The following is a 21,102-nucleotide window of genomic DNA, read 5'->3' as shown; positions in this document are numbered from 1 at the left end:
ATAGCATTTAGTTATAGCAGAACAAACTAAGGCAAGGACTATAAAAATATGTGGTCAGTTTTCTCTTTCTGGAGTTTGAAAATTTCTAGTAGTTAACAGAGCAGAAGCCTTTTCTCTTGGCCTCACTGTAACATATCCTAATACAGGTGTTTATATGCAGTAAGTATTCAATATGTTATAGATTATTGAATGATATTATTCCTGTAAATCACTCTGCATATATGAAGGATAGTATTTTTACTGCTGCAAAATAACTTTTCTTCTGCTCATATGGCATTGACTCTCTCTCTCAAAATAAATAAATAAATCTTTTTAAAAAAATGCAGCCCTTGAAATATTAATATAGAGAAAAGTGGAAAGAGCACTGATGTTGGAGGCAAGACAACTGAAATCAGAATCCAGATCCCACTACTTATGAGCTATATAATGATGGGTAAGTCATTTAACTTCTTTGAGTCTCCATTCCTCATTTGTAAAAGAGATTAACATTTATCTCACAGTATTTATGTGAAGATTGAGCAGGAGAGTGCCCAGCATTGTGTCTAATACTTAATGGGTGCTCAATGGATATTTATATAGCAGCATATTTCTACTATAAACATATTTTAGTTTTATGAATAATTTTAAGTTAGCAAGGCTTAATATAGCAAGTCTAAAATAAGATAGATTCAAGAGATCCAGTTTCTAATTCTCACTCTACTATTCAACAGTTTGACATTGCACTTTAAAATTCTTATTTATAAAATAGGGAAAATATAACCTGCTCTACCTACCTTACAGGAAGTTGTGAGGATAAAAATAAGAAAACATGAAAGTGATGTGAAAAAGCTATTGGTATTTCATGGGATGCCTGGGTGGCTCAGTGGTTGAGCATCTGCCTTCCGCTCAGGGCATGATCCCAGGATCCGGGATCAAGTCCCACATCGGGCTCCTTGGGGGAGCCTGCTTATGTCTGTGTCTCTCATAAATAAATAAAATCCTTTAAAAAAAAAAGAAAAGAAAAAGCTATTGGTATTTCATTAATTAAAAATATATGGTATGACTGAAGTGTTAGAATTTTTTTTCAAGATTTTATTTATTTATTTGGCAGAAAGAGAGAGAGAGAGAGAGAGAGCAGAAGCTGGGGGAGTGGAAGAGGGAGAAGGAGAAGAAGACTGCTCACTGAGCAGGGAGCCTGATATGGGGCTTGATCCCAGGACCCTGGGATCATGATGGGAGCTGAAGGTAGACACTTAACGGACTCAGCCACCCAGGTGCCCTGGCCTTTCTTTTTTAAAAAGAGTTAAGGATACCCACTTAATAGAAATTCAGTCTATAGCTTCCAAAGCATCGAGGTGGGGGGGGGGAGCATGAAACAGGGAAGATAAAGAAAATTTCAACAACATGATGTGTAGAAACAGAATGTATTTATGATTTAAGATATACTTAAAGAGATTATCTCACTAGTCGGATAAAGTCATAAATCTTGCTATATAGTATCTAAAAGGGCATACTTAAAAAATGATGCTAAAAGATTGAAATTATTCCAAGCAGGTATTACCTAAATGCAATATCAAAATCAGACAAAAGAGACTTTAATGTCAAAGTTTCATTAGCAAAAAGAATGTTGAAAATTATAAATGCGACAATTCTTCAGGACATGTAGCAATCCTGATCCTGAATGCACCTAACTTCAAAACATAAAACCCAGAATATTTGATTCTTTTTGATATATCCTGAAAACACAAAATAAATTATTTTGTTTAGATAGTGATTTCCATGGAAACATCCCATTATGATATTATGATATGAAGATTTCCCCTTAAAAGACTAGACAAGGGGGATCCCTGGGTGGCGCAGTGGTTTGGCACCTGCCTTTGGCCCAGGGCGCGATCCTAGAGACCCGGGATCGAATCCCACATTGGGCTCCCGGTGCATGGAGCCTGCTTCTCCCTCTGCCTGTGTCTCTGCCTCTCTCTCTCTCTCTGTGTGACTATCATAAATAAATAAAAATTAAAAAAAAAAAAAGACTAGACAAGTCCATTTACTTCACAATTTGATTTAACTTTTGTTTATATGTTTATCCAAGTCATAAATGCACATAAAATACCAACTGGTTCCATAAGATTTGTTAGTAAAAATTATCCTCTTTTAGCCAATTCTCTTAATATTCTACTTTGACGTTCTAAATAACATACTTCATTTTTATGGACTTCTTTAGTTTAGTGATTTCCTATGGAGAATTCCTATGGAGAATGAGGATTTAGTTCTTCGATCCCACCATCAACACAGATACATTCCCATTCTTCCAAAACGTTTATATCTTACCTTTGGTTAATTCACTGTTCAGTATCAGTATTACTTTGACTATACGTATGATATTCAGAGATGAACCACGTAGTAAACCATGGTTACTTTTTCCCATGCTACATAACTTTTTCCTCTAGAGTTAAATGTCTTGTTCTTTTACTTACCTATGAACTCATCAATAATTTAATTCCAAGTTAAATCATCTTTCAAGATGTTCATTCATGCTCAATTTCCTACCAAATTCATATTTTTAAAAGATTTTATTCATTTATTCATGAGAGACACAGAGAGAGAGAGAGAGAGAGAGAGAGAGAGAGAGAGAGAGAGGCAGAGACACAGGCAGAGGGAGAAGCAGGCTCCATGCAGGGAACCCAACGTGGGACTTGATCCCGGGACTCCAGGATCAGGCCCTGGGCTGAAGGCGGCGCTAAACTGCTGAGCCACCTGGGCTGCCCTAAATTCATATTCTTGAAGGCACTCCCAGAGCTTCTGACCTGCACCCATCTGGACTGACCCACCTCTTGCCAGAACACAGCTGTCTTTTTGAGAAAGCCCTTTCCCCCACACTGGAACTCCTGTTTCCGTATCCTATGCCTTCCTCTCTTGGTTTCCTTCTTCCTTTTAATGGAGCACGTTCTTCTGGAGATTCTTTAAGTTTTATGGCAACTTGCATGTCTTAAAAATCTATTCTAATTCCTGATTGTTTGCATATAACCTGTTTGGGTTTTTTTTTTCCTCTGAAAGCTTGCAGAATCTTTTCTTTGGTCTATAGTAAGCTTTCATGATGATGTGCCTTTGGGTGAAACTATTTTTTTTTGTTTGTTTGTTTTTATGGTAGGTACTTGGTAGACCTTTCAATGGAGAATCTTGTGTCATTCAATTCTGGGAAACTTTTGTGTCTTGTTTCATTGGCTTTGTCCACTTCAGACTTCCTACCATCCTGGTCTTGAACATGTTGGACTAATCTTCTAAATTTGTAATCTTTTTTCTCTACTTCCCAGGTATTTACCTTAAGTTTATATTCCAATCCTTCTATTAAGTTTACTATTTCTTCTATCATTTAAAAAAAGATTTTATTTATTTGAGAGAGAGAGAATAAGGCAGAGAAAGAGGGAGAAGTAGACTCCCCACTGAGCAGGGACCATGAGGTGGGGCTAAAATTCCAGGACGCTGGGATCATGACCGGAGCCGAAGGCAGATGCTTAATTGACTAAGCCACTCAGGCACCCCTCTTCTACCATGTTTTTAACTTTCAAGAGTTCTTGTTCATTCTCTGAATATTCCTTATTTCAGGAAGGCAATATCCTTTCTCTCTGGGAATATTAAATGACAGGATTTTGCTTGTTCTCTTTTATTTCCTTTCCCCTGCATAAGCAATATTGTGTTTTGTTTTGTGTTTGTTCTCTGTCATGTTAGAGGCTTTCCTCATATGTCTGGTCATTCATGAGCTGCCTACTTATGTTTTTTTGTTTTTAAAGATTTTATCTATTTATTCATGAGAGACACAGAGAGAGAGAGAGAGAGAGAGAGGCAGAGACACAGGCAGAGGGAGAAGCAGGCTCCATGCAGGGAGCCCGACGTGGGACTTGATCCCAGGTCTCCAGGATCAGGCTCTGGGCTGAAGGTGGCACTAAACCGCTGAGCCACCCAGGCTGCCCTGCCTACTTACGTTTAAGATTAAAGTATAAAAAGCTGCCTACATGCTTTAGCACATATCTGGGGCTTGTTGACCATGAACTTTTAACATTAGGTGATATGGCTGAGCTTTCTGTTGGGGAACCACTGATTGTCAGCATTATTTCCTCTTTCCTCCTGGGCTGGTAAGATTCCCCAGAGACTTTCAATCTTTATCCCCTAGGATAAATGTTTGGCTGCCAGCATTTTAGAAGCCACGTAAAAGAGGAAGGTTGGAAGTGTGGGGAGACAAGCTCACCATTAAATGTGCATATATTCATTTTCCCCCTTGTTTCTAATGAAGCAGAAACCATAGTCTAGAAGAAGGACTGGAGGTTCTTGGGTTTCTCCTGGGAACTAATTTCCTCACAGTATCCTATAAAAACCTGGAGCAGGAGTGAAGGGTGCGGGGTAAAAATAGTGGACATTAATGGAAAATATGTAGCCCTTAGAGTCAACTAACTCCCTGAAACCTTCTCACTTATCCCCATGTGCCAAATGTCCAGCAGCTAAGCATTTACTTCCTGTTGAAAATGGAAATGTTCTTCTCTTACAAAATGAAATAAATTGTTTGGAGGGCATCAGTCCAATAACTGTGGCATTTATGGGTTTATGGTGTAATAGGCAGTTCCTACCCACTCATCCTAAAACAAAGATTGACAGTTGTTGACCAGTAGTCAAAAAAATGTTTAGTTGTTCACTAACTACTTAGTGCTGGTCAACTTTTCAGATGTCCCATTCTTAGCTATGAATGGACCATTAAAAATAATCAGAAATTTGAGAAAAGTTTACAACCTAAAAAAAACAAAAACAAAACGACATAAAAGTGGGAAATCATCTCAGAAGAAAGAAAAATAATTTGGAGAATAGAAGAGAACTTAAAAAAAAATCTTAGTGTTTAGGAACCAGAAACTTTCCACTACATTACTTCTCGGCCACACCATAAGACAGAAATTGTTATGCTTATCGTGAAGATTAGGAAGTTGCTATTCAGAATGAGTATGCCTTATATAAGCTTATGCTCTGAGTCACTGATATGGCTGGGATTTGAATCTTCATGCTAAAAATCAACTAAAAGACCACCGATTCTCTAGTGGTCTTTTAGTTGAACCGCAGCTGCTTTGGTATTTATAAACTCGACACAGCATATAGTTACACAGAACCATATGAAAATAAGTCCCCAATACATGAAACCACAAAATTCTTAGCTGGAAAGCATTCGTCTATATTTCTATCCCATGTATGCTATTCTTTTAGCATAGGCATCTTTTATTGGTAACTTAAAGTGATAGTAACATTCATAGCAGGAACAATTTTAAGTTGCATGTTCTCATGGAACATATCACAGAACGAAGCACAGGGATAGAAGTATGACTAAGGCTAAATTTGGAATTTGAGATTCTAACATAATTCTACCACTAGATAGTAAATAAGCTAAGAGGTGTCCCCCCCCCAGGTTCCGCATGTATGCTTTATTTACATAACGATGCTTGAGGCAGGGTAATTGAATACCACATAACAGAGATTCAATAAATGTTTGTTGAATAAATGAATGGATGGATCAAAGTTCCAACTCTTTCCAAAAAACTTATTTAAAAGCAAGGATAGGGCGCCTGGGTGGCTCAGTGGGTTAAGTGTCTGCCTTTGGCTTAGGTCATGATCCCAGGGTCCTGGGATGGAGCCCCACATCGAGCTCCCTGCTCAGCTGGAAGCCTGCTTCTCTCTCTTCTTCTGCCTGCCTCTCCCCCTGCTTATGATCTCTCTCTCTCTCTCTGTCAAATAAATACATAAAATCTTTTTTAAAAAATTAAAAATAAAAATATTTTAAAATAAAAGGATAAACTCTGACAAAAGAAAATCACTACATTTTCACAATCTGTATTACAGATCCTAAACACTGAGCGCATCACATTGCATAAAGTAAATATACGTGAAGTACATTCAACAAAGTTTAGAACACTCTAAAATGAGTTTAAACACAAGGGTAGTAGGAAAGGCAATACTTTGATTTTGAGTGAATGTTTTTATAACCATTCAAGCTGTAAAATAACTTTGTGAAATACAAAAAAAAAAAAAAAAAAAAAAGCAACGTAGGAAATATTCCAGTAAGTTTTTACTTTCACAAAATCGACTAAAAAGTAAGCTTTGGGTCAAGTCCACAAGCAATCCATATCAAGTTTAAAAGAAACTTGAAATAATCTGCTGCCCTATATGAGACTTTGAACAAAAATAAGTATTTTTACAAACAGGCTACTTACACAATAACAAAATGAAGTAGCAAATTCTAAGCCTAGTGCTCTCATTTACTACCATAGAAGTGCCCTCTGTAGCCAGAGAACACAGCAGCAAGTGGAATAAGGCAATGTGCCACTGACCTTGGATCCTAACACTATCACATTTAATACTCACTGTCCTAAGCACCATATACAAATAAACTTGGTAGAGTTTTTTGTGCTGTATTATATATTTATTTTTTTTATTTCAAGTTTTTGTTTAAATTCCAGTTAACATACAGTATAATATTGGTTTCAGGTGTAGAATTTAGTATTTCATCACTTACATGAAACACCCAGTGCTCATCACAAGTGCCCTCCTTTAATACCCATCACTCATCTAGCCCATCCCCCACCTACTTCCCTCCATCAACCCTCAGCTTGTTCTCTATGGTTAAGAGTCTCTTATGGTTTGCTTCCTTCTCTTTTTTTCCATTTCCCCTATATTGATCTGTTTTGTTTCTTAAATTCCAATACGAGTGAAATCATATAGTATTTGTCTTTCTCTAATTTAGTTCACTTAGCATAATAGAGTCTGGCTCCATCCACATCATTGCAAATGGCAAACTTTCATTCTTTTTGATGGCTGAGTAATATTCCTACATAAATATGCGTGTGTATGTGTCTGTGTATGTGTGTGTGTGTGTGTGTGTATACACACCTTATTTAACAGATTGGTCACATTAGCAGAATACTTTAAGACCTTTACACTCACTGATGTGGCCTGCAATTCCCCACCAACTATCTCTTCCTGATTTTTCCCAACATAACCCATGAAAAACTCTAATACCATTTTTATTTATTTTGTTATAATAAATAACATCTTCAGCCAGTTGCCCAAAAACTGACATTTAAATTAGCCTGCAAAATCTCATTGTCAGTATGTGTGTAATTCCCATCAGGTACTGAGAAATGAAGTAACAGAGTGACTAAGAGGATGTGTAATTTAAATAGGGTGGTCATAAAACATGAGAGACACCTAACTCTGGGAAACGAACAAGGGTAGTGGAAAGGGAGGTGGGCAGGGGGTTGGGGTGACTGGGTGATGGGCATTGAGGGGGGCACGTGGTGGGATTATCACTGGGTGTTATGCTATATGTTGGCAAATTTAACTCCAATTAAAAAAAAAACAGAAAGAAAAATAGGGTGGTCATGATGTTGTACTGGACCATTATATGAAGGCAAATACTATACTACCCAGGGGCTCCTCATTCCTATGAGAGAATCCTAGATCACCTGAGAGGAATCATATTCACAAAGGAAGGTCAAGTGGTAGGAAATCCCAGACAGCGATGCTGTATCAGGTAACAGCAGCATTAGTTTACATGGGCCATGCTGATGCCCAAAGGGAAATTTCTTCATATTTTCATCCTTTTTTTTTTTCTTGCTGAAAATCTAACCCATAGGAAACAGCATTCACTTCAACTTAAAAAGAAACTTTCCTCTTTCCCTCTGTGACTCAGAACACTAACTAGTAATATTGTAAAGTAGGAAAACTACTTAAATCTCAGCTTCCCTGAAGAGTTTATATTTGGCATGCTAGAGATATTTCCAACACCATTCCTTAAATTCTTCTAAAGACCTCTCCCACTTATAGCAGTATTTGCCCAAGACTTCAATAAGGTCTTTTTCTTCACAGGCTTCAATATTCAAAGTTACTTGGAAATTGTGATGGAAAAAAAAAAAAACCTGAGCAAAATAGTCCCATTTAAAAAAAATCTCATTTATTCTCCTTTTCCATCTCCAGAAAACATCAAGTATATATAGTTGAAATCCATCTTTAATTATAAAAACACTGAGATCATCTCATATATTTTTCCTAAAAAAAATTGGGGAAAATGTCTCCTATTAATCGGTATTTACATTTGTTATCTCCTTGTACACTTAACCAGTGTGCCCTTTCAGAAAGACACAGGAAAATCATAATGAGTTACTTCTATGTGCCATGCACTCTATTAGCTACATCACAAAAAGTATGAAAGATCTTAGGTTTAATGCCCATTCTGTTATATGTTAGCATACGATATTGGGCATACTACTCAAATATTCTCAATCTTAATGCCAATATCTTGATATTTGAGATAATAATAGTTCCCTTATAGGGTTACCGTGGGTTTTAAACCAGCTAATGGTTGTTGTAACAAAGGCTTAGGAACCATCATTGGCACCTAGTGTTCGCTGCCTATAGCCAGCGCCAATAAAACAGAACTAAGAACTAGAACTGTTGAAGGAAAGAAAAGTTGGCCAAAATTCCTGGCTAAGAGCGGAAGAATCAAATTAGTATTCTCTCAAGAATCTTCAGACTTGGGCCTGCATCCATTTGGGGGGAAGGTCTAGAGAACTATTAAGGAGAAGCCTTGGGGCAGACTGGTCCTAACACAAAACCAAAGGTTATGGATGGGACCAGACTGGCCTCTGGAATGTAGCATTTGACTCAAGTTGGCATGCAGAAGCAATGCAACAGGGTTTTCTTTAAAAATATGTAGTGCTATGTAAATTATTTATTACTACATACATACACACACCCTAACACACACAGATACCTGCCCTTAAGCAGAGATGGATTTAAATGTTGCATGGCTGAGAAGAAGATAGAATAGAGTGGCTGAGTATACCAGAGAAAGCAAGGAATGTGTCAATAAAACTAGATTAGAGAAGCCATAGAAGGTGGTAACTAAGCATTCAGGCTCTCAACACAGAATGCTCAGTTTCAATTCTTGTTTCCATCACTCATCGTTCAGCATAAACTCAGGAAGTTAAAGAACTTTTATGCGTCTAAGTTCTCTCCTGGATAAAAAAGAATAATACTAGTACCCTCCTCATAGGGTTGTTATAAAAATTAAAAAGTTAAAATATATAAAGTACTTTATATTATATTATACAAATATATATTTCTATACATATAATTTAAAACATATATATATATATATATATATATATATCACTAACAAGGTATATATAAAGAAGATTGCCTGGTACATAGTAAGCATCAGTTTCCCAATCTGTAAAATGAGAACAATAAAATGTCTTACTTCACAGTTTGTTATAAGAATTAAATAAATTACATCTATAAAGTGCTCACCACATAACAAATCAATAAATATTTGGTATTTTTATTAGAACATGGGAGGGCACCAAAAATAATTTTAATCCAGGGAAAAATATTTCATAATGGAATATAACAGAAAATATCATGAAAAACATTATTCTCATTTTAGTGTTGAATACATTTACTGGGAAACCATGAGTAACTTGGCATACTCATCCACTTTCCACTGTGTAAAACACATCTGAGTAATTCCATCTCTTAGATCTGTCACAGGATCTAAGTCGCAGATAAAAAAAATACAGAAGATGAAAAAGGAGGAGGAAAGAAACCACAACTACAATAGCAACTTTGAAATAATATTCCTCTCAGTATTCATTCACTGACAAAGAAAAAAACAAAACCTAATAACATATACTCACAAGCAAAAAGCTTATTTACAAATGTACTTACAGAGAAAATGACACTTTTAAATTTTGAAAAGAAGGCACTCCTATGGAAATTTGTGGAAATAGGCCTTCTAAAGAACAAATATTGCCATAAAATTTAGAACTTAAAGGTCAATTCACTGAAACCAAAATAAGCATAACTCCTGTTCAGTCCACAAAGAAACCCAGAGAGTATAGAAGTCAAGGGAACCAAGAAAATTTTAAGGAAGCTGTGGCCAACAGTGTGCTAACTGCTAAAAGGCTAAGGCCTGGTAAGTGTCCATGAGGTATAGCAGCAAGCATATAATCGGTGATCTTAATAAAATCATTGCATGGAGTGGTTGGGATTGTAGAAAATACTAAATGAATCAATACAATCTGAGAAATTATTTTTATAGAGAGAGGAACAAGAGACTAAGCAATAGTCACTAACAGAATAAGCTTCTTTAACTTGGGAGATATTCAAACTGGGATTTTTTTTCAGATTAAAACTTTATTCTAATTAATATTGATAAGTAAAGCCAATTGATACTAGGGATTTATTCCACAAAGTTTATTACTGGGTCATTCTTTGACCCAAAAGTAGTGGAGTAATTTTAATCTTTCCACCTAAAAGATGTTAAAGCACAAAAATTTTAAATGATATATATGAAAGTTTAAACTGAATGATGGTTTCTTGGATTTATTAGAATACTTCTGTGCTAAGAGATTCTCAGCTAGCAGGGCCTCTGGCTGGCTCAGTGGGCTACGACTCATGATCTCAGGGTTGTGAGTTTGAGCCTCATATTGGTTGTAGAGTCTACTTAAAAATAAAATCTTAAAAAAGAGAGATTCTCAGCTATCAATGGAAGATTTAAGATCCTTTTTTAAGATGTGATGTGTGTAAAAATCTCCAGCCCAATGGATTATGCAGACAAGTGTTTGAGAAACCACCTGTAAATTCTTCTGACCAGTTATGAATGACAATACAATATCTATTCATCCAGACAGCAGTATCCAATAGATACATAACATGAGTCATTCTGTCAGAATGGCTAAAACCCAAACCATAAGAAACAAGTGTTGGCGAGGAAGGGAAAAAAAAGGAATCTTTGTGCACTGCTGCTGGAAATGTAACTGGTGCAGCCACTGTGGAAAACAGTATGGAAACTTCCTCAAAAAATTAAAAATAGAACTATCCTATGATCCTGTAATTGCACTACTGAGTATTTACCCAAAGAATATGAAAACACTAATTTGAAGAGATACATGCACCCCTATGTTTACTGCAGCATTATTTACAATAGCCAAACTATGGAAGCAGCTGAAGTGTCCATCAATAGATGAATGTATAAAACTGTGAATATTTTCACGTATTCACATTTCATTATTAAATGTGTGGAATATTATTCAGTAAAATAATATAAAATAAAATAATATTATTTTTATTCTATAAAAAAGAATGAAATCTTGCCATTTGCAACAATGTGGATGGATCTAGAAAGTATAATGTTAAGTGAAAAATGCCAGTCAGAGAAAAACAAATGCCATATGATTTCACTCATATGTGGAATTTAAGAAACAAAATAAATAAAGAAAAAAAAAGAGACTCTTAACTATAGAGAACAAATAGTAGTACCAGAGGGGAAGTGGATGGAGGGGATTGGTGAAATACGTGGAAGGGATTAGGAGTGCACTCGTCTTGATGAGCACTAGGTAACATGTGGAACTAATGGATCACTATATTGTACACCTGAAAAATATAGCACTTATACTAACTACCCTGAATTTAAATTTTTATTTTTTTTTAATTTTTATTTATTATTTATGATAGTCACACACACACACACACACAGAGAGGCAGAGACACAGGCAGAGGGAGAAGCAGGCTCCATGCACCGGGAGCCCAACGTGGGACTCGATCTCGGGTCTCCAGGATCGTGCCCTGGGCCAAAGGCAGGCGCCAAACCACTGCGCCACCCAGGGATCCCATGAATTTAAATTTTTAAAGAATGTTTTAAATAAATGATTCTTAAAAAAGAAATATAATGTGAGTTACATATGTAATTTAAAATTTTCTAGTAACCATATTTTTAAAAAAAGAAATAGATGTAATTAATTTTAGTATTTTCTATTTAATCTAACATCCAAAATGTTATTTCAGCATGCAATCAATATGAAAATTATTGCTAAGATATTTTTTTCATACTAATCTTTGAAATTGAGCTGTATTTTACATTTGCAACACACCTCAATTTGTACTAGCCTCATTTCAAGTGCTTAATAGTCACTTGTGGCTAGTGGTTGCCCTATTGAATAGTACAGGTCTAGAATCCAGGTTCCCTGCAAATAGGAGTATGGGTTTTCTTGTTCACAGATGTAATTGCAGCATTAAGAAGAGTGTCTGGCACAAAATGAGCCCTCAGTGACTATTTGTTGAATGAATGAATTAATCCATGGGTTTTATTCACATATATGCAAAAAAATTCCTATGACATAAATGAAATTTTAATTACATGACTAGAACTATTAAGAGAAGCATATAATTATATTAAACTCAATTCTACCCCAGATCATAGTTTAGTGATATATAGTTAGTCAATACATCCTAATAGATGCATACTTTCAAATACAATATAAACATGTTTTACTATCAAGAGTGAATATTCTTCTATAATCACTTTAAACATGATTTTCATAAACATTTAGTAAATTAAAATGCTGTCACATGCCTCTAGTAAAAGTCAAATAAATTATAGCTTTTCTCTCTAGAATGAATGAACTCCACATTCATCAAATACATACAATTCTTACATATTACACTAGTATTAGCAAAGAAATGCTTTTTGGCTTAATGTCCAATTCACTCTAACACTGGCAAAAGAATATGCTAAAAATAGCTTCAAAGCCATGACAAAAAGTTAAATTATGTTGTTTTAAAAATGTTTACCCCTAAAAGTACTGAGATTACTTAATATAAATGAAATATACCCCAAATAGTTGATATTTAATAACAAAAGTTGGAGAGAAAAACTTACCTTCTCTGCTAAGAGCTCTCTTATCTTGCTTGCTTGAACTCTAAATTTCATGAGCTGGGACTCCAGAGCTACACATCGTTCTTTCCAATCTACTGGTCCTTCTGTCTCAGAAAGCTCTGCCATATTTATCTAGAAATGAAAGCATTCAAATAGCATAATACCCTTTAGCATTCAGGATAATGCATTACATAATCCCACGTACACATTATAGTTACCATCTAATGATATTCACACACAAATTTTATAAATTCTCCGATGAATTTCGGAACTGGCTCTATAGTTCATGGAAAAAACTTAGGGGGAGCCAGGAGGCCAGGACTGGAGGCCCAATGTGTTTATTATTCAACTTTTCTGTATAACATATCCTTCCCATATCTCAGTGGGAAGGACACCGGTAATAACAAACCATTGTTCCTCCTGAGTATGTTGTGAGGAACAAATTAAATAATGCTATTTTTATTTTATTTTTTAAAGATTTATTTATTTATTCACAAGAGACAGAGAGGCAGAGACACAGGCAGAGGGAGAAGCAGGTTCCGTGCAGGGAGCCTAAGGGTGGAACTCGATCCCGGGACTCCAGGATCACGCCCTGGACTGAAGGCAGGCCCTAAACTGCTGAGCCACCCAGAGATCCCCCAATAATGCTATTTTTAACAGCACTTTGGACAATACAATAGCACCACCCAAACATAGGCTACTGATATTTATTTTAGCTCTGCCCAACAGATATAGCATTTTTTAAATCTTTTAGCTCACAATTTTACTACAGTCCTAAACTTACAGAATTATCTCAATTTGATTCAATTGGTAGCATGATAGAATAACCTAAGAAACTTCACTACTAGCACTACAATAAGTTAGATTTATATTACAATTATTACTTTCATCATCTTAAATTTATCTAAGTCCAAGGTCTCTTTCAAGCCAAAAATCATTTGGCATATTTAACTAGGCAAAGTATTATGACCTTGGACACATCTGTATAATTTTTTGGTGCAAAAAAAGATATAAATATGAAATTTGGAATCACCTACATTAAGTAAATATGGAATCAGTGTTCCCTATGAAATTAACATTTTCTTTTGGACAAGATAAATCCCAAGGAAAAGCACCATAAATAAGAGGGAAGCCAGGAGGCAGGGTAACTGGTTTTAAAATTCTAAAGTGCAAAAAAAACTATTAATTCGTTGTTCCTGGTTCTGGGATTCATAAATGTTATTTTAAACATTAATGTTCACCAAATAAATAAATAAATGTTAATGTTTCATCAGGCCATTTGAACAAGCAGCTTGATGATATATTTCTAAATTGTCCTCGCTTTGAACAGATAAAACTTGCACTAGGAATGGATTTCCAGAAGGAGCCAAGCCCTGGTCTCGGCATATACTTGACAGCAAAACTCTCAGAACTTCAGAATAGATCTGCCGTTGAAATGTATTACTCTTTTATTTTCCAAAAATATGTGTCCCTCACATATTAACAAAGTTGACTTTCTCAATATTTAGTGTAATATAACCCTTCCTAAACCTATAGTTTTTTAAAACTTTGTGTTGTTAAAAACCCACAGAAGATTATTTTCCTAGTATAAATATTGTTTTGTGCTTAAACCAATTTTCACATTAATACTGACATTATCATTCAATAATTTAGAAATAAATAAAAGTTGAGTTGTTCTACAGAGGCTACAGCTTTTTAAAGATTTATTTATTTATGATAGAGAGAGAGGCAGAGACAGAGACACAGGCAGAGGGAGAAGCAGGCTCCATGCAGGGAGCCCGACGTGGGATTCGATCCCAGGTCTCCAGGATCAAGCCCTGTGCCAAAGGCAGGCACTAAACCACTGCGCCACCCAGGGATCCCTGGCTACAGCTTTATTAAGAGCATCCTGACCATCTCAAAGCCTCCAAATGCTCCTAAATTCTATTCATAATTTTAGGGATACTTAAAAGTGTAAAACTGGAAATCAATTCTCTTTTCATATCTTTGTTTTTATAGAAGGCTCACACCATTGTTTTTCTGAGTCTTTTCTAAGGATATCAACCTTGTCAATGACCTTTATCATTACCCAATTATCATTTACTATCAATGATTTAGGAGTAGATAATGCACAAACTTTGTCAGTCACAAACTTTTTCTCACTTCTGCTACTTCATTTCTTCCCTCCTTAGCTTTAGAGTGGACACAGAAAGAAAATATGGATGAAATATTATAAAATAAAAAGCGATCCTGAAAGAGATGTCATTAAGTACTGAATCATTTGTATCTTTGCACAGAAATGTACATTGTTAAACAAGAGGAGTTTAATTCAGATTGGTGAATTTTTGCTCTCCATTTAAAATAACTTGTATATGTCCTCCTGTAAAATTTCTAGTTTAAAAAATAACATAAAGGCAGATTTTTTCAACAAATGAAAATCAATACAGTGAACCATACTAGTATAGTAATAGACCAAAAACCACATAATCATTTCAATCAATGCAGAAAAAAACATTTGACAAAATTCAACACCCTTTCGTGATAAAAACATTCAATAAGCTAGTAATAGAAGGGAACTTCTTCAGCCTGATAAAAAGCACCTACAAAAAGCCCTCAGCTATCATCACACTTAATGATAAATAACTGGTCAAAGACCAGGAATAAGACAAAGATGTCTTGCTTTTGCCACTTCTATTCAACAACATATTAAAAGTTCTAGCCAGGGACAGAAAATAAAAGAAAAAGAATCCAGTTTGAAAGCTAAATCTACCTCTGGGCCTGGCAGGCATATAATAGATACTCAAATTTTTAAAAAAGGAATAAATAAAGAAAAGAAAAACAAAAAGAAAAAAACTAAATTATCTCTCTTTTCAGATGTCATGCTCTTATACATAGAAAGTTCTAAGGAATTCACAAACAAGCTATTAGAACTACCTGAGTTCAGCAAGGTTTTAGGAAGCCAGATCAGAATACAATGAATTGTATCAATTGTTTTACTATGCATTATCAAGAAAAAAAAATTTTAAATGGGGACCCCGGGTGGCTCAGTGGTTGAGCCTCTGCCTTTGGCTCAGGTTGAAACCCCAGGGTCCTGGGATCGAGTCCGCATCAGGCTCACCACAGGGAGCCTGCTTCTCCTCTGCCTATGTCTCTGCATCTCTCATGAATACATAAATAAAATCTTTTAAAAATATATCCAAAAATGAAATCAGAATATATTCCACATACAATAGCATCAAAAATAATTAAATATTTAGGAATAAATTTAACAAAAGAAGTGTAGACTTGTGCTCTGAAAACTACAAAACATCATTGAAAGAAAAAATTTTTTAAGATTTTATTTATTGTTCATGAGAGATACACAGAGAGAGAGGCAGAGACACAGGCAGAGGGAGAGGCAGGCTCCATGCAGGGAGCCCGATGTGGAACTAGATCTCAGGACTCCAGGATCAGGCCCTGAGCCAAAGGCAGATGCTCAACTGCTGAGCCACCCAGGCATACCTCATTGAAAGAAATTAAAGAAAACTTAAATAGGGGATCCCTGGGTGGCTCAGCGGTTTAGCCCCTGCCTTTGGCCCAGGGTGTGATCCTGGAGTCCCAGGATCGAGTCCCAGATTGGGCTCCCTGCATGGAGCCTGCTTCTCCCTCCGCCTGTGTCTCTGCCTCTCACTCTCTGTGTCTCTCGTGAATAAATAAATCTTAAAAAAAAAAAAAAAGACCTAAATAAATGAAAGACATCCAAGTTAATGGATTGGAACACTTAATATTGTGAAGATGCCAACACTTGCAAATGGACACATACATTCAATTTAATCCCTCTCAAAATTCCAACTGCAGTTTTTGGTAAAAATTGGCAAGCTGATCATAAATTCAGATGGAAATTCAAGGGATCCAAAATAGTGAAAACAATCTTGAGACTCTCATATGTCCCAATTTCAAAAATTACTACGAAGCTACATTAGTCAAAACTGTATGGATTGCCATAAAGATAGACATATGATCAATGGAATAAAATCAAGAGTCCAGAAATAAAATCAAGAGTCCAATTCACATCTATGATGAATTGATTTTTGACAAGGATGCCACAACCATTCGATGGGGAAAGAATAGTTTTTCAACAATGGTGCTAGACAACTGGATAATATCCACATGCAAAAGAATGAATTTGGACCCTTGTATCACAACATGTACAAAAACTAACTCAAAATGGACCAAAGACCTAAATGTAAGAGCCAAAGCTCTAAAATTCTTAGAACAAAAAATGGGCGTACATCTTTGTGACCTTAGATTAGGCAACAGTTTCTTAGATTTGATATTCAAAGCTTAAGTAATAAAAAAATAGATAAATTGAACGTAATCAAAATTCAAAACTTTTGTTTCAAAAGATACCATCAAGAAAATGGAAAGATAACCCACAGAAGGGAGAAAAATATTTGCAAATCATAAATTTAAGAGACTTTTATCCAGAATATATAAAGAACTCTTACAACTCAACAATTAAAAACAAAATAATTACAAAATTGGCAAAGGATCTAAATAGACATTTCTCTAAGGAAGATATACAAATGCCCGATAAGCACATGAAAAGATGCTCAACATCATTAGCTATAAGGGAAAAGGCAAATTAAAATCATGACAATTATTGCACACCAAATAGGATAGTTATAATAATAGTGACATGTAATAACAAGTGTGGGTGAGGATGTGGAGAAATTGGAACTCTCAAAATTTGCTATTGGGAATGTAAAAATGTGTAGCTGCTTTAGAAAATAGTTTAACAGTTCCTCAAAAGTTTTAACATAAAGTTACCATAGGACCCAGCAATTCCAATGCTACTATTATAAGAGAATTGAATGCATAAGTCTACACCAAAACTTGTACATAAATGTTTATAACAGCACTATTCAAATAGCCAAAAAGTGGAAACAATCCATGTGTCCATCATCAGATGAATGGATAAACAAAATATGGTATATGTGTATGTTGGAATATTATTCAGCCACAAAAAAGAATAAAGTACTAATACTTGCTATGACAACTATCCTAGCTGCCAAGCAAAAGAAGCCTGACATAAAAAGGCCATATATTGTATGATTCCATTTACATGAAATAGGTAAATCCAAAGAGACAGAAAGTAAGTTAATGGTTGCCAAAGACTGTGAAGAGAGGGCAATGGTGATCAACGGCTAATGAGTATAGGATTTTTTTTTTGGAGTGATCAAAATTATTCCAGAATTAGACGGTGCTGATGATCACATAACCTTGTGAATATACTGAAAGCCACTGATCTGTACCCTTGAAAAGGGTAATTTTATACCTCAATTTAAAAAAGAGCATTTATTTACAAATGAGTAAAGAAAAAGTAATAGTTGTATAGAGCCGTGGAATCACTATGTTGTATACCTGAAACTAATGTAACAGTGTCAACTATACTCAAATAAAAATATAAATTTTTTAAAAAGCAATGCAGATACAAATATTCTCATCATACATTTATTCACACAATTGTTCCCCATACATCTGTCATCTTTTAAAACTTGTTTGTGATGTACACAAAGAAAAAATTTCATTTAAATATGTGGTAAAGTGTAACAATCATTTTCATCATGGACTCTGGGCTTTGTTTTATATTTTGAAAGATCTTCCCCACTCCACCCATTACATGGATGTATATAGTATGTCAACATTTACAAATTTAATGATCTATTGTTGCTTGTTATCCTTGCCAAGAATTCCACCATTAACTCCAATGATTTAGAGGTAAATGTTAACCTCAAATATGGCAAGTCTATACATATGTCTTACCAAGACTACCTTGCTATGAAAATGATACAATAAATAAACTCTAAGTTAAACATACCTATTCATATATTTAGTTATGCTCATTATATATTTTACAAGGAAGTAGCAAAGCCTTAAGCCTATTATTAAATAGGCATCTAATGTCTGCATTCTCTATTAATAGTGCCATAATTTTAAAAAATTCAAAACTACAGATTGGTTGGCTAATGTCCACCCAGAGGTCTAGACACCTGATTTCCTCATTTCGTTCCATAATTTCAGTTAGCATAAAGTAACTGTTGTGCTAATACACCATCTTGAGCAAAGACTGTTAACTTTGAACAACATCCACTACCCTTTTCCATTACCATCGATTTTACAGAACGTAACTGTATAGCTTTGGGAATTATAACCATTTGCTAAAAAAAAATCACTTCTAGATTTTTAATTTGAAAGCAATCTATCTTCACTGCAGTGGAGGGTGTGTGTGTGTGTGTGTGTGTGTGTGTAAGTCTTGGTTGCCCAAATACCCACCCCCAATGACTTTGGGGAATATTTACTGCCACAAAATAAACTGTTTACAATTATGGGAGTGAATGCTCCTTTCTCCGAATCTCTGACTTCCTGTTTCTCTCCCAAATCCCAAAAGAGAAAGAAAAAGAAAAGAAAGAATTCGTCTCTATTTAGGCTTATCCTGACCAAGCGCAGGGTGAGCCACTCACATTCTTCAGTTTCCCCCTCCTAAGGAACGGCTTCCCTCGGCCAGGTAAGGGTGCGTTTGTTTTCTAAGGCAGAAAGGATCCCTTTCTCGACCACACCGAGGCAAGCCTTGGGGAAGACGCCTCCTGACCGCCTCCACCCCGCTGGGCTAAGCCTGCCCTTGGCTGGCACTGCCCGGGGCAGCAGCCGTGCCCTGGACTCCAAGCTCTCAGGGACCCGGGGCAGCGGGCGAGCCCGCGACAGGCATTTTCACAAAGAAAGCAGCGACCTGCAGGTAGCACCAACGCTTTTAGGCATAAATCGTTCAACTGGCTCTTTCCACGGAGTTCCGCACGCCAGAACTCGACGGCTCAAAGATCCCGTCTTTTAAATAAAAGTGGGCTAGTGACTTCAGGGCCAGCGCAGTTTCATGCGCAGGTCACCTAAGGGCACCTTGACATTGCGGCCACCGGAGAGGCATTAAATGGTTGTTTGGGGTTGTGAGAAGTCTCGCCCCGAGACCGCCGCGCGGCTCCCGGGAAGCCGAGGCCGAGCCGCAGCATCCCCGCCCGCGGGGCCGCCGGCTGCACCCCGGACCGCCCGCGCCGCGCCGCGCCGCACACCGGGCCCCGCGTTTTCAAACAAAATGTCACCGGAGGGCAGGGGGCGAGGAGCCGCCGGCCGCCGCGCCGGGCCACTGCGTCCAGCCGAGACCCCAGTGCCGGGGGCGGCGAGCGGGGGACACCGCGGGCTGGCGCGGCGGGGGGGGGGGGTCCCGCTCCATCCAGCGCCCGCGCGCCCCGCCGTCCAGGTCCCCGCCCGCCCGCTCTGCCCGCTCTGCCCGCTCTGCCCGCTGCCCCCAACCTCCGGGACGGCGCGCTCCGGGGGGGCGGGGATCGCGGCATCCGAGCTCCGGGCCCGCTCCGTCTGCCTACCTCCGCCGCGGGCCGCCGGCTGCAGCGCCCGAGGTCCTGGCCGCGCCTGGCGCGGGGCTCCCGGGGCTCTCCGCGGGCGCCCGCCTAGCCGCGAGCCCGGAGCGGGCGGGGGCAGGGCACCGCCTTCCCCTCGGACTGGCGGTCGCGGTAGCCAATCGGAAGCGCAGGCGGCCGTCTGACGTCACCCACGGGTGTGGCTATGACTGACTCCTCCCAGGCCCCGGCTCCGGAGCGGGCTCTGTCCCGGACTGCCTGCCCCTAGCCTTCGCCATACCTGGAGCTCAGAGGTGGTCTTAGCGTTCGCCTCCTTTCCGTTCTCCCCGCCTCGGCTCAACACCCACCCGCTTCGTCTCCCAGCCTGAAGTCCCTCCTCTCGCCAATCCATCCTTTACCCTCTGCCAGGTTAACTATCCTGAAATGCACTTCTGATGCACACCCTGCCAAAGGCCTTCGTTGGCTCTCTTTTGCTTAAATTATCAAGAATAGACTCCCTAGGGGATCCCTGGGTGGCTCAGCGGTGTAGCGCCTGCCTTGGGCCCAGGGCGTGATCCTGGAGACTCGGGATCGAGTCCCATGTGGGGCTCCCTGCGTGGGGCCTGCTTCTCCCTCTGCCTGTCTCTCTGCCTCTCTCTCTCTCATGAATAAATAAAATATTTTTTAAAAAAAATAGACTCCCTAGGCTAGTATTCAAGGCCTCCAGCCTACTTTTCCAGGTTTATCTTTTACAGTTGCCCTTCACTCGAGTCTTTTTTTTTTTTTTTAAGATTTTATTTATTTATTCATGAGAAACAGAGAGGAGAGAGAGGCACAGGCAGAGGGAGAAGCAGGCTCCATGCAGGGAGCCCGACGTGGGACTTGATCCTGGGATCTTGGGACTCCAGGATCACGCCCTGGGCTGAAGGGGGCACTAAACCGCTGAGCCACCGGGGCTGCCCCCTTCACTGGAGTCTTGCTGTGCACTTGCCCCACCCCAGGGAAGTCTGT

At 38.0% G+C, this 21,102-nt stretch overlaps 1 protein-coding gene across 3 annotated transcripts in view; it reads right to left on the bottom strand.

Annotated features, from left to right (window-relative positions):
• PLEKHH2 (pleckstrin homology, MyTH4 and FERM domain containing H2) overlaps nucleotides 1–20,238 on the bottom strand; it is a 110,818-nt gene extending 90,580 nt beyond the window's left edge. For all 3 annotated transcript variants that reach the window (XM_072742617.1, XM_072742618.1, XM_072742619.1), the window contains exons 1-2: nucleotides 20,119–20,238; nucleotides 12,728–12,856 (exon numbers count right to left, since the gene is read on the bottom strand). In XM_072742617.1, the coding sequence (XP_072598718.1) occupies nucleotides 12,728–12,850 (123 nt within the window). In that variant the 5' untranslated portion in view covers nucleotides 12,851–12,856; nucleotides 20,119–20,238. The remainder of the gene's footprint in view (nucleotides 1–12,727; nucleotides 12,857–20,118) is intronic.
• Between the last annotated feature and the right edge of the window lie 864 nt (nucleotides 20,239–21,102).

Source organism: Vulpes vulpes, chromosome 16 (assembly GCF_048418805.1).
Source record: "Vulpes vulpes isolate BD-2025 chromosome 16, VulVul3, whole genome shotgun sequence".
Classification (NCBI taxonomy): Eukaryota; Metazoa; Chordata; class Mammalia; order Carnivora; family Canidae; genus Vulpes; species Vulpes vulpes.
Note: the sequence above shows the minus strand (reverse complement) of the source record. Positions and strands in the feature narration are given on the sequence as shown.